We start from the raw sequence: 17,764 nt of genomic DNA on the forward strand, positions 1-17,764 counted from the left end.
AAACAAACATACCGCTCGTGTATCGTACATTATTTTGTGCGAAGATCGTTTATTACATACCTGAAAGACGAATTTCTAATTAGTTGCAATGAAATCTCCATGTTGGTTTCTGTTTAATGACGGCAACTTCGGAAAACCAAAATATCTTTCTTCAACATTGTTGCTATAAAATGTTTTCTGTGTTTACTATACTCCAACAGGCCGTGATATACGTCTGTCTTTTTTCCCCCCAGTCTATAAATGCGAACTTAAAACAAACGGTAAGGTTATGTAATGATTTATTTTTCATTTTAATATTTTAACAATATTATTTATATAACATATTGCAGTAATAACATCGGCATCTGGAATCTTGTCAATTTTTTCACGGCTTCCTTAATGTTACTTGTATCAGGAATGCAATAAGTTTCGTGGAGTAGTAGAATTTACTTAATTTTTGCAAATATTTAAAAACAATAATTAACATTGCAATTTAGGTGAAATTGCAGTGGTAAGTATCCAATTTATAATTATTACTATGTTAAACGTCTCTAAAAATAATATGTTAAAAGCCTAAAGCAGTAAAATGAATGTCGCGCTTAAGCGGTAAGAAGAGGGAAATTGTTATGTGTGTTACGTTGGGAATACTGAATGTGGTATTTCACACTTACCGCGTATTGGTTCTGTGCGGAAAACAAGCAAATACGCACGATCTCGCACAAAAAACTTTTTCTACAAAACTGCAAAATGATAGGTTTCCTGAAAACATAACTGACATTGGAAGTACGATTTCTTACATTCAGCCTTCTCTCCTAAATGAAATACGAAACGCTTCAAATTTATATGAAGGACTGAGAATTAAAACAGATTACCCACCAATTTAAATAAAATGAGAAAACACATTTTTCAGGCAATAGTTCTCTTGAAGATACATTCACTATTGCTGGTGGTGTGTCCATGAACTCTTCGTCTTCCTTCTCGTCTTCAAAATCCATAATTCAGAAAGACTTAAATATTGAAACGTTAAGCGTACAAAATGTAGTCCAAAGTGAATAGCTGTTTATATCAACAGTGAATTCCTAATAGTGTCTTGGTAAAAAACCTGATGACGTAGATAAAAACGCATTTTAACGTTTTAAAAAATATTTTTAATTAATTAATTACATTTAATTATAATATTTTCGTAGAAAAATAGCATGTAACGCTCGCGCTACAAATTTCATACTCATGTTGCAATGAAGACTTTCCCGCACTAATATTAAAATATAACACAGCATTTAGGTTCTGAATCCGTCCGTCGAGTGGTTTCTGCACGTTATGAAACACTACGGACAGTAAGTTATATTTGCGTTTGTGTAGTGCCAGAAGTACGATCAAAAGCATAACACGTGATTGTAACATAAACTATAGTTTTTTATGAATTTATTATTTCTTCAAATAAAATACTGCCTGAATCAATATTTTAAAAGTTTGTGTAAGCACATTACGTAGATCACATCTTATGTTCGGATTTCACGTTAAAAATTATGCAAGCTCCTTCAGTCGAACGGCGTACACTGAAGTAAGACAAGTGGCCATTCACCTTGGAGCTCACACAGATATTCCACCTATTCTGAAATCCTTTGCAAGAATCCGATAACGCGCGCACGTTAAGGACCTTCTTCCTTTCTATTTGCTTTCTAATCACAGTGTGACTGAAAGAGCAAGAGAAATTGTTTCAGTTAATTCGATTGCAATTTAAACGTCGATTTGTATAGGTCTAGATATACTTCTTCTGTGCTTGGTATTGCATTTTATTTGTACGTAGTTACACACTGTTACGCTATTCGGAAACAGGGACGGCAACATTTCGTTTTAATAGTAGAGTTTCTAGTTAAACGTTATTGGCAATGACCTCTTTCAAGTTCTTTTTACTTAAGAATTCCACGACGTGGACAACGGATTATTTGCTTTCACCTTCGTTCATCACTTTCATATAACGTGAAAAAAATCTCACGGACGAGACAACAATTACCAAGTCCATTGTGTACACTCCGGAAAACGTAATGTAGAGCCTGAATTTACATGCAAAATATGCGTTGCATATAGCCTACCAGGTAAGTGAAATGTATCGAATATTACTTGTAGTTTTCATATTTTTAATTTCACGAAGAAACTTTAGGCTGTATACAAAATTTAAAGGGATTAAAAACTGTTTCTTTTCTGTGTGCTGTATTTTGTAAATTTGTAGTGTTCTTTGTATCGCGGCTCTTGTGTGTGTGTGTGTATGTGTGTGCTGTATTTCGTAAATTGTTACTGTTTTTTTGTATCGCAGTTTTACTCTTGGTTGAGTGTTAGAGAATGCCGTATGTCCTTAATTCTGCCACGTTAAATAAATTATTATTATTATTATTATTATTATTATTATTATTATTATTATTTCGATGAAGGAACATTTTTAATATAAACTTTCCCCCAAAGCAGATTTTTGTGTATTCCACTGTGTGTTGGAACGTAAATCTCCAGCGTTTAAGATATGCATACAGATTAGGCTCTACATTTTCAGGATAAATCTGTACGGCTTGAAGAGTCACCTAATCTGTTGGGCTCTTTATGCCTGGTAAAGAACTCGACATCTAGAAGAGTGAGTGGGTGAGTGAGTGAGTGAGTGAGTGAGAGAGAGGAAAGCGAAGAACAATGCTTTCATGTATTATTATTTATAGCTTCTATTCATTTCACTTGTTGAAAGTGAAATTCCTTACGGTTTCAAACATTATTATTAATTAATAATTCGCTCCCGGGTCGGGGTTCGAACCCGGGTCCTTGGTTCTACGTACCAAGCGCTCTGACCACTGAGCTACGCCGAATTCAATCCATAGTACCGGACCGAACCCTCCTCCTTCAATGTTTCCCTTTGTGGCCTGAGTCCAAGTTAGGCATATACAGTATGTTGACATAATTGTCCAATGTCAACTGTCATTATACTAGGAGCGCACTCAGCAGAGTGACTTGTTTGGCCGGGATTCCGCAATTACGTGCACAGTAATCTGTACAGACATATGCACTGCAGGTATGAGAATATTATAGATTTATTAATTTGTCCTTCAGAATTATATCTGTAATATTGATAATTAATATTTGAGGAAAAAAATTCGCTCCGGCGCCGGGGATCGAACTCGGGTCCTTGGTTCTACGTACGAAGCGTTCTGACCACTGAGCTACGCCGAATTCAATCCAGTGTACTGGACAGATTACTGTGCACGTAACTGCGGAATCCCGGTCAAACAAGTCACTCTCCTGAGTGCGCTCCTAGTATAATGTCAGTTGACATAATTATGCCTAAATTGGAGTCAGGCCACAAAGGGAAACATTGAAGGAGGAGGGTTCGGTCCGGTACTGTGGATTGAATTCAGTGTAGCTCAGTGGTCAGAGCACTTGGTACGTAGAACCAAGGACCCGGGTTCGATCCCCGGCGCCGGAGCGAATTTTTCTCCTCAAATATTGTCAATATTACAGATATTATTCTGTAGGACAAATTAATAAGTCTATATTATTATTATTATTATTATTATTATTATTATTATTATTAAACTAGCACACATTAGTTCTTAGTTTGGTTTAGGATAAAAATCAGCCAGTAGCGCTGTTCGACAACTCTGAAGAATACATAATATTATTAGTTATGGTTAAAATTGTCAGTAGTAGGGAAATATTTCATGTCAATATTATTATTAATTTTCAGGTGTATGTTAATGCAGATGAAGATAAATGCAAACGAGGTGGAAACCATGGTCATTGGAACAAAAATAAAGAAGGTAAACGTGCGAATTCTAAATGAGGCAGTAGAGTAAGTAAACAGTTTCAGATACTTGGGATGTACTATACGCAGTAACATGAGGCGCTGCCAGGAAGTCAAAAGGATACCTATGGCAAAGGAAGCTTTTAATAGAAAAAATGAGCATATTCTGCGGACTTCTGGAAAAAGAACCAAACAAGAGACTAGTGAAGTGCTTTGTGTGGAGTGTGGCTTATATGGAGGCAGAAACATGGACATTACGATGAAGTGAAAAAATATTTGAAATATGGATATGGAGAAGAATGGAATGTGAAGTGGACAGAATGAAAAATGAATCTGTGTTGTAAAGAGTGGGTGAAGAAAGAATGATGCTGAAACTGATCAGGAAGAGAAAAAGGAATTGGTTGGGTCACTGAATGAGAATAAACTGTATACTGAAGGATGCACTGGAAGGAATGGTGAACGGGAGAAGGGTTCGGAACAGAAGAATGTAAGTTATCAGATGATAGAAAACATTAAGATATATGGATCATATGCGGAAACTGAGAGGAAGGCAGAAAATAGGAAAAAAATAGGAATGCTGGATTTGCAGTGAAAGACCTGCCGTTGGGAAGAAAACTATAAATGAATACAATATACATTTCTGTAATATAAAATACCTATCAAAGCAATTTGCGTATCGCGTTTAGCGTAACGCGTTTCCTTTAAACTCCAAGTAAAATAAATATTATTCAATTACGATTAATTAATAGTAAATGATGTAATTTATTGTTGTAAAATAACTGGTAATGAATAGGGGAGACTGTTGTATCTTTAGCATAGTGTACCTTTGAACACATTAGTCTACATATCCCTTGATTTTATTTTTTTTCCATCCTTAATAGATCTGTAAAACAGGAAAATACTTACAGGAAGTTGTAAAGGAATCTTCAATAATTATTTCAAGCATTTTTTCATTTAAAAATTTCATTTCTCAAAATTAAAAAAAAAATAAAATGTGAAAAGTGTTTAAAGGTACAACAGTCTTCCTTGGTATATGGAAGTTTTCTTCTGGCAGATAACGTCTCAGTGTAGAGCTCTATAGATAGACAGAGTACCGCAACTGTCTTCCCTACCGCTTGCCGACAATGCGGCGCTCCGATTGGTTCACGTGACCTCGCGCGCTTCTCTGGACCCAAAGCCCGTTAGTAGCAGCATAAGAAAACCATTGAATTCAGTTAAATACTAATTTTCTTCTTAATTTAAAGGCAGCAATTGAGCAAAGTGTAATTTCACTTACAACTATTGTAAAGATTCATTTATGAAAGTATGAGAATTTTAACTAAATTTTTTATTGGTGCATTTTTTTTACTAATCTTCTCATAACTGCATTTTTAGCTATGCACTTCTTCCATCAATCTCGACAATTAATACTAGCCTTACAAACATATTTCAGGCAACGCATTTTACTGAGAGTGACCGAAAATGGCCATGATTATAATAATTTTATATTCGAGTATTTGCTTCAAATAATTTTATTTCAATGTTCTAATTTATTTATCTATATTTTATTTTAGTAGGTTATTTTACGACGCTTTATCAACATCTAGCTTATTTAGCGTCTGAATGAGATGAAGGTGATAATGCCGGTGAAATGAATCCGGGATCCAACACCGAAAGTTACCCAGCATTTGCTCATATTGGGTTGAGGGAAAACCTCGGAAAAACCTCAACCAGGTAACTTGCCCCGACAGGGAATCGAACCCGTGCCACCTGGTTTCGCGGCTAGACGCGCTAACCGTTACTCCACAGGTGTGGACTATTTATCTATAAGTTTGTGTTTTCTTTAAAAACAAATGTACTAAAATTACTGAAATATTGATCTTTTATAGGAGAATATTGCAAACAAATATGAAAGTAAAGAGTTCCCCTGAAACTGAATAGGCCAGTCACCTTATTTCATGTATTTTGTTCGATATTGTATGTAAGCAACTGCCATCAAACTACATAATATACTTCTTAAAATTCTACTTGTAAAACAAGAGTATTATGGTGTGCCTGAGTATCCTAGTTCACAACATATCATGGAATAATACTTGCAGTACGCCTACATTATATATTTGCTCTCCCGTCTTGCCAGAGCTGACACACGAATAACATGTATTTTCAACGCTTCTATTTGAGATATTGCATTTAAAAGTTCATAGTGTCATGCGTGAGACATTTAGCTACATGTCAGTATATTTACAATTATTATCAGTGCCCTAGAATGGAATTTACAGCATAAAAACTGAGAGAGCGCGTCAATTTCCCTATTCCAGCAATGTTAACAGAGCGAGCGCTTGGGTCCACCGTCGACCTTTGCGGTACTCTGTCTATATAGAGCTCTATCTCAGTGAAGAGACATACAGACAATTTGTAACAACAAATCCCAAGAAAAGGCTCCGAGTGGTAGGCCTACCCATGATCTTGTCAATATCCATGTCGCCATATTAATTATACTCATTGTAAGCAGTTTGTATAAAGTATACATGATAGTGACTCACCCAGCCACCAGGCACCGACCCATCGTGGGTCCGTCGGCGTGATCTGTGGGTCCACTGAAAGGTCCGCGTACAGTCTAGTGCACAGCGACCCCAGTATGAAGCCCAGCGCGGGGCCCAGTATCCGCACTCCGATGGTGATGGCTGGAACAAAAGAAACCTCTGTTAAATACAATGCTTCTGTGATTATCAAGCCCATAAAGCAATACTCTCCTAATTCAAGTAATCTAACGGTCGAACTAAGAGCATTTTTAAACCACAGCAGCTGACTACTCTGAGGTTCTCTGTGTATCCAGGCAGGCAACCTGCTCATCTCTATACGTACCACCTCCTCTCTGAGCGTCGCCGTCGGAAATCGAAGAATTCTATGAAACTGAGATTGGACCGAATGTTGATACCTACATGGAGAAACAGGAAAACACTGACTTCGACCTTATGCGGCACAAGTGCCACTTACGAATATTTCAATAAGCAATCCAGATCTGACCGGTGCTGAACTTGGACCAACAGCGTGACAGGCTGATGGTTTATACCACTCTACCACCGGAAGAACAAAAAGCTGTTGTTATATATTATCACGTGGTAGTGATGACTTCTTACCAGTAATCAGTGAAAGTTTAGTAATTTTCGATGTGTTAATGTTGAGGCAATATCATTTACGAAAAGGCATAACTGAAGGCCGGACGCAAATCAACAAGCAAAGCTGCTATTGTCAAAAGAGTTTTTGCTGAATCGTGTATGATTATGCTTTAGTACTAGAGTTGAACAACGATCGAGAAAGCGAAATTAACAGCGCCCACAAAGCCTAAAACCCGCACGACAATAATGCCGACGTCGTTGACTGCTTGTGAGGGAATCAAGCGAATGTTCAAGACATCGGGAGTGGTCAACTCTCGAATGTCAAGCAGTCTTGAATCATCACTGAACTTTTATCTGTTTTGGCAACCGTTATATATGTATAAACAATCAAGTAGCCTATTTGAAACACCATGTCTGCCATTAAGTGTATAATCAGTTCCCCAATCTTTATTTAATTACTAGGCCCTTAAGGATAGAATTTTTGTTTTCGTATGTTTGAGATCAAGTGTACAATCTCAAGTAATAAAATATTAACGCTTTATTTAACGTTACGTTTTATGCTTCTTAGAAATGCAAATTTATTTCAGATTTCTTTATTTATATAACCACAGGTTAGTAACGTTACGAAATGACCTTTTTTAGATGACCAACCTCATGCCACTTTGAAAGGAGCAAACTTGTTCTATTTAGTAGTAAGCCATTTTTGTTAGCCTTACAAAATTGGTAATACGTTATAAAAACCTGTTGTAATAGGTCCTAATTCTATGAGATCAAATTCAATCTCCTGTATACATGTATATTCCATTGTGCATGCTAATATATATGTGTTTTTTCACCGGATGTTTATATCACTGGAATAACTAATTTTGAACTATTTTGCAGCGAGCTGTCTTGTAACTTCTGGAGTAATTAATTGTACACCACTGAAGTCAGACATTTCCAGAGGTAGCTGAAATTTTGTAACCAGAATAAAGTAAGGTTTTGTAAAGTGAAAGAGAGTAAAATTTCTTAACACTCTCAACACAATTTTTGGAAGAATCTACCTTCCTTCTTGTAAATGCAGCCGTTTAATTGACCAAAATACAAAGTGAACCAGACAGAACATTTTGATAGCTATGATACTGCTTTGTTTTATGTTTTTGTATGAATTAAACATCTCTAATGTTATTTATTTCAATGATGTATGTTATTCAAAGTTACGAAAACTTTACACGCCGACCAAATGCTATTTCGAGAATGATGATTTGATGAGCAAGACTCGAAGCGCACGAGAGTTACGAGACGAGACTCGAAAGAAATGTGTAACGAACACAGAGAGCGAGAGCGGCAGTTAGTTTTGTTCATCTCTATTTAGTACGGTTTTAAGATATTACTGGCGCACACATAGCGAATAAAAGCAAAAACGCTATCCACCGCGATTAAGCGAAAAGAGTTTTGCTCCCTAGCTAGCACTTTGTTCTGTGGTGAAGGATTATGTTGTGCGCATGCACCTTGATCTACCAGCTGCTGTCCATCATTTGTTTTCTAGTTTAACACATTATTGTGACTTCGATTCATTTACCGGTTTGAACGAATAGGAAAATAGATCTAGAGAAGTTTTAATTGTTCTGGTGGAAAGAGATTCGCTTTATTTGTTATGCAGTCTTTATTCTGTTGTGATGCTTGTTTCTGTAGTTTGTGGCTTTTCTTATTTTCTCACTGGTCGGATTTACAATAAGATAAAAATTATGCAAAGGTAATCTTGTGAAATTTCAAAATTTATTTTCAACACATCACAATTCCTGAAGAATATTCTGTAGTGTATTTTCCTTTCCTCTTTTCTCAATAATTGAATTCACCCAAGGAAGATTGTTTTCTACATCCGTGTATGATTTCTTCAATCAGTATGGTACCACATTTTCCTCAGTTATAGCTACAACTAAGGTAGGCATACAACAAGCAGAAATATTTTTTCTTTCGGAAAAAACAAAATATTAGAAATTTATTTTTCTACAAAGAATATTTTGGAGAAAAATCATGTTTGACAATATCAGCATTGCTACTGGTTTGCGGCGAGCCTACAAAGTATTTTAAACATGAGAGCGTTCAACAATAAATTACGAATCGGATATAGAATTAAAAAAATAAAGGAACCACGTACTTGGGACCTCATCCTCATTGTATTGTATTTATTAACATTCCATGGTATTCATACATTGCTTACAGCTAGAATATGGAACAAGTCAAAGAACTTAATACTATTATAAAGTCTGAAATTATAGTCACAGTCTAGATGAAATATATACAGATGAGATTTACAATGTAGTCTACTAGTACAACACAAAGTTTTAGTATCAATTTCATGAAGTGTTATTGAATGTCATGAATTCACCTACAGAATAGAAGGCGTGAGAAATTAGGTACTTCTTTAATTTGGTCCTAAATAATTTTATGTTTTGAGTTTCATTTTTTATATCGATAGGGAGGCTATTAAAAATTTTTACTGCCATATAACGTACTCCTTTTTGATAGCACGATAGACTTGCCGATGGAGTATGAAAGTCATTTTTTTTTTGACGTGTATTTATGCTATGAACTGTTGAATTAGTTACAAAGTTTTCACAATTACATACGAGGAAGATTATTAATAAAAAGATATACTGACAAGCCAGGGACAAGCTTCCAGCCAGCACAGAATATGACAAACGCAAGGGAAACTTGAATACATGAACAGACAATGAAGAGGAAGTTGACCGCAAATTTCGGTGCTAATATTTCATCAACATTTGAATGTTGTATAATTTGGCGTTACTATATTTTACACCATTAATTTCCACTCAAAACAGTGATTTCAAGATCAGTAATCCCAAAAGCACAACCTCTTCCTGCAAAACAGAGTATCCTTATGTGGTTTGCGTATCACGTGTAAATTATTTATTATCCATTCTTCAGAAGCGGGAACATGTACTGCAAACATAACAGTCTCAGCCCTTCTCATAACAAAAATCGATGCGATGCTTCCAAACTTTCCCCTGAATGGCTATGCCCGAGAGCCCGATAAAGTACCGTGGGAAACTGTACACTCATTTTCATATTTTAGTATTGTGAGGGCATCACACGCGAGCGTGATATATTGTAAACCTTCGAGACGGATTCCTTTTCCAGGAAGCGTTCTTCATCCAACACATAAAACTGTAACACCTGCATCATGCAAGCTTTCTTTTCTGTCGAGCTCGGCTACATCATTCAATTTTCCTACTTTTTTTCGCAGTCAGATCTCGGAGAGGGGATATTCTGTTGGACGATACAACTGATACACTGTTATTCCTATGCCTACTGCCAGCTGGATATCCAAGTTCAAATCCTTGTGCGTTCAAGTTAGCTAGGTTTTGTAGCACGGCGGTGGAGTAAGGTTACTTGAGGTAATCACGATTTTTCTCTTACATTTAGCACTGACATTGTCTCTCCTATAGCTCAGTTTCAACCCCTATTTGACTGAAGTGCCGGAAAAATTACGAGGATGAGTGTTTTCCCCACGGTCTTCCGTGTTTCTCAACATTACAAATTTCATTTCACCAACACTTTACCACTATCATTTAGGATAATTTTTTACTTGGTTATTTAACGACGCTGTATCAAGAAACGTAAAAATTATATATTACAGTTATATGAACACTAATAAATATAATATAATTATTAAAAAATTAGTAAAAGTCAAACATGTTTCGGAGATGCTTCTTCATCCTCAGTCACTTTACCACGACTGCAAGAGGAAAACAAATGTAATTAATCTCATGTATAATTATATTTAAAAAATGACAAATAGAAAATATGATATGTCTGAATAGTAATATTTAAGCCTTTCAATAGCTGGAAAAATTAAAAAATACTAATTTATAACCAGTATGTCTTCTATATATGCATATGAACAAGAGAATATAAAAAGTATGATAGAGTTAAAAAATGTGGAAGTAAAATTGACAATTTAAAATAATTAACATCTTATGATGTATGTACATTCTTATAATAAAAAGTTTACATAGATCATATTTAAAAAATGTAAATACAAAAAAGGCTTAAATATTACTATTCAGACATCTCACATTTTCTATTTGTCATTATTTTTTGAAATATAATTATACATGAGATTAATTACATTTGTTTTCCTTTTGCAGTCGTGGTAATTCACTGAGGATGGAGAAGCATCTCCGAAACATGTCTGACTTTTACTAATTTTTTAATAATTATATTATATTTATTAGTGCTCATATAACTGTAATATATAATGTTTACGTTTCTTATCAAATCTATGAACACTGTATAATTGGCCCAACACGTGTGGTTTATCTTTGAATACGCTGTATCAAATACGAGGTTAGGCCTATTTAGTGTCGATGGAATTGGTGATAGCGATATGATATTTGGCGAGATGATGCCGAGGATACGCCGTAGATTACCTGACATTTGCCTTACGGTTGGAGAAAACCTCGGAAAAACCCAACCAGGTAATCAGCCCAAGCGGGAATCGAATTCGCGCCCGAGCGCAACTCCGGATCGGCAGGCAAGCGCCTTAACCGACCGAGCTACGCCGATGGCTCTCGGATAATTTTACAAGATCAGAAAATGTGGTTACAGGGTAATGTAAGAGCTTCGGTGAAGCCGAATGGAAATGCCCATCCTAATTACTACTCTCTGTAAAACGCTCTCGCCAGTGAAATGACGCGTCGGGGACTCCCAGTGGATAAGACAAAGTACCACATAGAAGTGTTTTCAGTACTGCTACTAGGATTTTCTGTTGGCAAAATTCGCTAGCATATGTGAAATTGTCACAGTGCCAGTGGAGGACTCTCCGTGTGCAATACTCATTGGCATGTTACGATGATGCGTATATAATATCTGGTGATCGTTATAGACACTTTCGGGGCTGAAATTCACTTATACTTATACCTCGACCTTTCTTCTGAGGATTGTGCTCACGATGGGTCGATGACCTGAATTCAGAAGGACTTCCGTTCATCCCATTAGTACATATACCTATCGTATTGATATGGTATCATCATTCTCATTGTATAATGGCTGAAAACTCAGAGTCCCGCACAGTAGCCGCATGGTATATGGCGTCATGCCTTGGACCAGAGATAAGGACACAAACGCACCCCTAACAGAGGCAAAGACAGCGGAAGACGCACGTACGGATCATGCAGTTCTAAAGATGGCTCCCAAGTCGAAACTAGTCAACTAAGGTATTTTTAAACAGAAAACCACAATTTAAGTCATACAGAGTGTGGTTATAGAGGGAAAAATTAGATCGGTGTCTGGTAGAGTTCCCAGGTAGCTCAGTTGCTAGAGCGTTGGTACGTTTAACCAAATGTCCCGGGTTCGATACCTGGCTCCGGGACAATTTTTCCCTCGAAATTATTCAAATCAACTTTACAGGGAGTTATACCTGAAAGCTTGACTCGCATTTTTAAACTTAGTTCATTAACACGTGAAAGTAATATACGAGTATATATTCTTGGTAATTTTTAAAAATATATCAATACTAAAATTTCTTCCACAGAATTTGAAGCAGTGAGTGTCCTTTCAGTACAACATCCTTAAAAAGAAAAGTGAAATACAAGACAAAAGTCTAGAAAAGAAATATGTCAAATTACCTGGTATAAAAGTAAATCAATTAATTCGAAAACATAATTTCAAGGGAAAAATTGTTCCGGGGACGTGTATCGATCCCGGGACCACAGGTTGAACGTACCAGCGCTCTACCAATTGAGCTACCCAGGAACTCAACCCAACATCATCATCAGCATCATCATCATTCTGTCAAGTACTAGTCCCAAAAGAACTGTTACGGCCTGAAAAAGCGAATTTCTTGCCATCTTTTCATAGGTCGACCAAGTGACCGTTTCCCATTTGGACGATACTTCATTATTGCCTTAGGAATCCTGGACGAAACCATTGTTGAGACGTTTTCCTTCCAGTTTAACTGATATCTGGAGATATAGTCCAGTATTAATGACACATTAACAACCCAACACGGTCTCAATTTTTCCCTGCTTCACAGGGAGCCTTACCTGAAAAACTAGACTTGCATAATTCGAAAACAGAAAATCACATTTCAATAAGAAATGCTGAATACAATTTTAAAGCCTAAATAAAAAGGATATAACTTAAGAAATATAAACACGTCGGCAATAGCAATACTACTGTATGATAATGAAGTTGGAATCATCCAGAAATAAGAATCATTAAGGTTAAACATAGTAGATGACAGTTCTGGGGACAGGTGGGTAAACTTGTTACATCATATAAGAAATGATGACATTGTACAGGAACTAGACATCACATTAATTTCAGAAAAGCCGTAATAAATGCAGGCATAATTAAATATATGAATGAATGTAGGTTATTTCTACAAATTTTGTATAACCGACCCCGATGGACTATAGGGCTCGAAAGCTAAATCTTAACCTTTACAGCCCATTTGCTGAGCAATGTGACCTCCAAGTTTCACCATGTGTACTTAGACATGTATTTATATTATGAGATGGTGGAGGGGCCAAAATATTTAAAGTCACATTTCCCCAATTAGTCAACTTGTATACATACACAAAAGAATTGACAGTAAGCCTGTCAAGTGATCGCATGGTCCCTTTGAAAGTGTGAATGACAGCATGTTTCTTTTGGCTGGGACAGTGGAAGAAGAGTGAAGCGAAAACCTTTGTAATAATGGAGAGAAATTTAGACTTTTTCAAACAGCATGCCTTAAAGACAAATAGAAGATAATAGTGGATATTTATTTTGGAAAGGGTTCTTGTTGAAGCCACCGACTTATGCGCAGTGTGATGGAAGGTAATGCTACATAATTCTAAACAAAAAAATCTTGCCATTATTTCTTTAGCAGAGAAAAAATTTATCTTACCTTATCACTATGTTGATTGTTCGCATAACCGTGTCCACATGATAGTGGTATTTAAAAAGATGTTTATGCTCGACCATGCCGAAATGTAGTAATTATACACCTGGTAGCAGTCCTTTAATGCATGTCATTAAAGTACACCTATTCATTAAAGTTCAGGTTTTCGATTATTCTCGGATATGCAATCGAAAGACAACGAAGGGAAACGTAACGGAGGCTGGAAATCCAATACTGTCGCAGAAGGTTATGTTCTGTTACTATAATAATTAGCGTTAATTGTAAATAATATTCAAATAAATTCAATTTGTCATCTCGTTTTTTAATTCTAAATCAATTTCCAGGTTATATCAAAATTAGTTCATGTTACATTACATCAAGGACAATGACATTATTGTTCCTCGGAAAAAATCAATACTTTCGCGTCTGCGCACATCTCACAATTTACGAGCTATACACAAGGTCACTTCCGCTCTTCAGTTAGATACGAATGAAATGAATACTTCTGAATAATTTCAAGTTATAAACATGGTCGAGCATAAAAAGTCGTATGAAACTTGGCTATAATGGTAATTAAGACGCTAGTATGAAAATTATGAAACGAGCTTGCGCTCGTTTCATAAACAAACATACTCGCGTCTTAATTACTATCATCATAAGCTCGTTGCACAATGTACTATTATGAATCATGATCGGGTCGCCCATTGAGTCATATTATAACTGATGAATAAATTAATAATAAGTTTCTGTTCAATTAACTCTCCGAAGACAGGTTTGAACCTCATAAGTGACGCCAATAAGGTGTGACCCATGAGACAACTAAGCCAGGAGATAATTGGGTAGGATGGCTAGTTCCTTTCCCCTTCATTGCATACATCGCTGGCTGTTATCTGTATTTCGCACTGGCGGCTCGAGTCAAGCAATAGACTGCATTTGCCACGTGTGATTACCCCATTCCTGGACCATTCTCCTCAACTAAAGTCAGCTGGGACAGCCGGAATTACCAGTGATTCAATTCACAGTTTTCAGTTCAGTGACTCGTGCGTGGTTTGTGCTTTTGTACGTGACCTTGATCAGCCAGTTCGAAATGCATAGATAATAGTAACATACTATTCCAGTAATCAGATTTAAGACGTATACAAACGATAATTTATTATTGTTCTTCCTCTGACACATATCGTCAAGTGAGATGTAGACGTACAGTAGTGGCAAGAAAAACCGAATCGACCCTAGTAGCTGATTTCAGAGCCTTGTTCACTCCAGAGCAGGATAGACTGGTAACTAAGACTTTCGTGGTTCGAATTCTGACTGGGAAGGAAACTTTTTTTTGTTTCTTATTCAAATTTATTCCCAATACTTTTCGATTGCTAGTAAAATTCATGTTCTGGGAATAATAAGTTAATTAAGTAGTAAAATATCGCTACAATCGAAAAGTATTGGGAATAAATTTGAATAAGGAACAAAAAGAGTTTCCTTCCCAGGCAGGATTCGAACCACGAAAGTCTTAGTTACCAGTCTATCGTGCTCTGGAGTGAACAAGGCTCTGAAATCAGCTACAAGGGTCGGTCCGGTTTTTTTTTGCCACTACTGTATTTCAATGAACCTACCAGAAAACCTAGGGTTTAGTTGGTCTCAAGATACAAATATATAGGGTGGAAAATTATCCTGATGTCATTTAGATTCACTGAGATGTTGATAAGGAGTAAAAAATGGCTGCTGAAAGTGCAGTATTTTTAGTACACCCGGCTATGGCTATTCAGAATCCTTCGCCGCCTTCTGCCCTGGTGACGAAAATATCACTTATGATGTAACGTATGAAGAGGAATTAATTTCACCCATGACAAAATTACATATTATATGGAGGATTTATGAGATTTACGTTTTACGCATTTATAGACTACCAGCAAGAAACAGCAAGTATTCTTTTCCCGAAGGCGTTCCATTTGGAAAAGTATATACAGGGACATCATTTTATTTTTACTTCAATTTTTATTTTACCTGAGTTTTGGAATGTACTTCACTCCCACCCCTTCTACTAGTAAACTTCCAACCGTTCACGACACAGAGCCGAGGGCGCGTAAGCAGTACTGAGTTACTGAGTATAGTACGTTTCAGAAATATGTTCGCGTTTTCCAGTGACGAAAGAGCTTTCAATATTGAATCATATTTTCGTACGGGTACTGTCGTCCGTTTCCCTATGTCGCATCCCGGTTTCCCCCACCTGCTTCTGTTCGCCCCTTTGTAAAGTCTAGTAGCTGGGCTATCTTAGTTCTTTTCTGAAAACATTAATTTCTGTTAGGAATTGGACGTCTACGTAATATTATTCAAGTGTTTAAAATAACTTAAATAAAAGGGCCTCCTCAAGTAATTAACTGTCACGTGATTTCCCCCCCCCTTTCTACAACCCTGCGACAAAACCACTTGAACGGACAGTAGATAGCATTTCTGAGTGATTTTATCTTTTCGAACCGGGCAGAAGTGAAGATTGAATTTACAGTACGTAAGGTACTCTTTTATAGAGTAGGTACAGAACTATTTCAACATGAGTTACTAGTACGAAGGACGAAACTGGTAATTGGAATTAGGTACAATAGTCTATAGTGCGATAATATGCACAGAAGAACTGAAGCCTGTATCGAAATGAACGGCGACCATTTTCTAAAATGTGTTTAAATATCCATATTATAATTATTTTTCATTCTCTATATAGTACGCTAATGTGCTGTAACAGTACAATATACACTGCATAATTAATACTTCCGAATGGATAGCTCAATTCGTGTGTAAAACACTAAGTGTTAATACAGTACTGTATTTTGATTAAACAAAAACCTAATGAAAATTAACAAACTAAAAATTGCGATATTTCCTAGTTTACATAAATGGATGAACTACTTTTTTTCCCTCCTATACCTAGTAAAGTGATTTGTATTTTACGCCAGTATCAACGAACTCCGTCGTGGAAAGGGTAGCAAACGGTGTTTCCTGTTTCAATCGTTAATAGAAAGGTATAGCCAGGTTAATATTAAAAATGTTAGTAAAAATAAAATGATGTCCCTGTATAACCGACGTACAACCCCTTGTTGCCTGTCATCGGCTGTAATAAAAGTTAATAAAGTTTTAATTCTGATTATAAATGCGATTTCTCCAAGTCTTTTCAACTTTTCCTCCACATCAACACACAACTATAATCAAGAAGCGACGCCCTCAATGCTGCATGCATGTATATATGTATGTATGTATGTATGTATGTATGTATGTATGTATGTATGTATGTATGTATTTTATTGGGTTATTTTACGACGCTGTATCAACATCTAGGTTATTTAGCGTCTGAATGATATGAAGGTGATAATGCCGATGAAATGAGTCCGGGGTCCAGCACCGAAAGTTACCCAGCATTTGCTCGTATTGGGTTGAGGGAAAACCCCGGAAAAATCTCAACCAGGTAACTTGCCTCGACCGGGATTCGAACCCGGGCCACCTGGTTTCGCAGCCAGACGCGCTGACCGTTACTCCACAGGTGTGTATGTATGTATGTATGTATGCATGTATGTATGTATTAAGATCTAATATATGTGTATGTAATGTATACAGTATGTATGCATAAGTACTACGCACGTATGCAGTATCGATTTCAATAATTAAGTTCTTCTGTCATTAATAGTTTTCAAGTTCTATTTCATGCACTGTTTCAACTTTCCTTTGCTTCCTGCGATGATCTACTTTAGGCCTATATTTCCAATTCTATAAATTTCTTGGTTATTTTCTGTAACAATAGTACTGATAGCAGCATTAATTTTTTTCTTTTCTCCCTCTTTGCACAAATATTTTTGTTGCATTTTCACCCAAATTTAAAAAATTGTAACTATGTACTGGTAGGTAATGTCTAGTATTCTTTGTCTTGTAAGCAACGTCTGTTGATAATAACATTAATAAATTAAATTAATTACAAGCAATATTTAAGACTAAGTGAGTACCCCCCTTTATTTCCTTACAGCTATGCGGCACTAGTCA

General features: G+C 36.3%; 1 protein-coding gene across 3 annotated transcripts in view; it reads right to left on the bottom strand.

The window, feature by feature from the left end:
• The window catches only part of Oatp74D (Organic anion transporting polypeptide 74D), a 905,484-nt gene that overhangs the window by 88,310 nt on the left and 799,410 nt on the right, over positions 1 to 17,764 (bottom strand). For all 3 annotated transcript variants that reach the window (XM_069818960.1, XM_069818962.1, XM_069818961.1), the window contains one exon: positions 6,280 to 6,420. In XM_069818960.1, the coding sequence (XP_069675061.1) occupies positions 6,280 to 6,420 (141 nt within the window). The remainder of the gene's footprint in view (positions 1 to 6,279; positions 6,421 to 17,764) is intronic.

The sequence above is a fragment of the Periplaneta americana genome, chromosome 2, assembly GCF_040183065.1.
Source record: "Periplaneta americana isolate PAMFEO1 chromosome 2, P.americana_PAMFEO1_priV1, whole genome shotgun sequence".
Taxonomy (NCBI): domain Eukaryota; kingdom Metazoa; phylum Arthropoda; class Insecta; order Blattodea; family Blattidae; genus Periplaneta; species Periplaneta americana.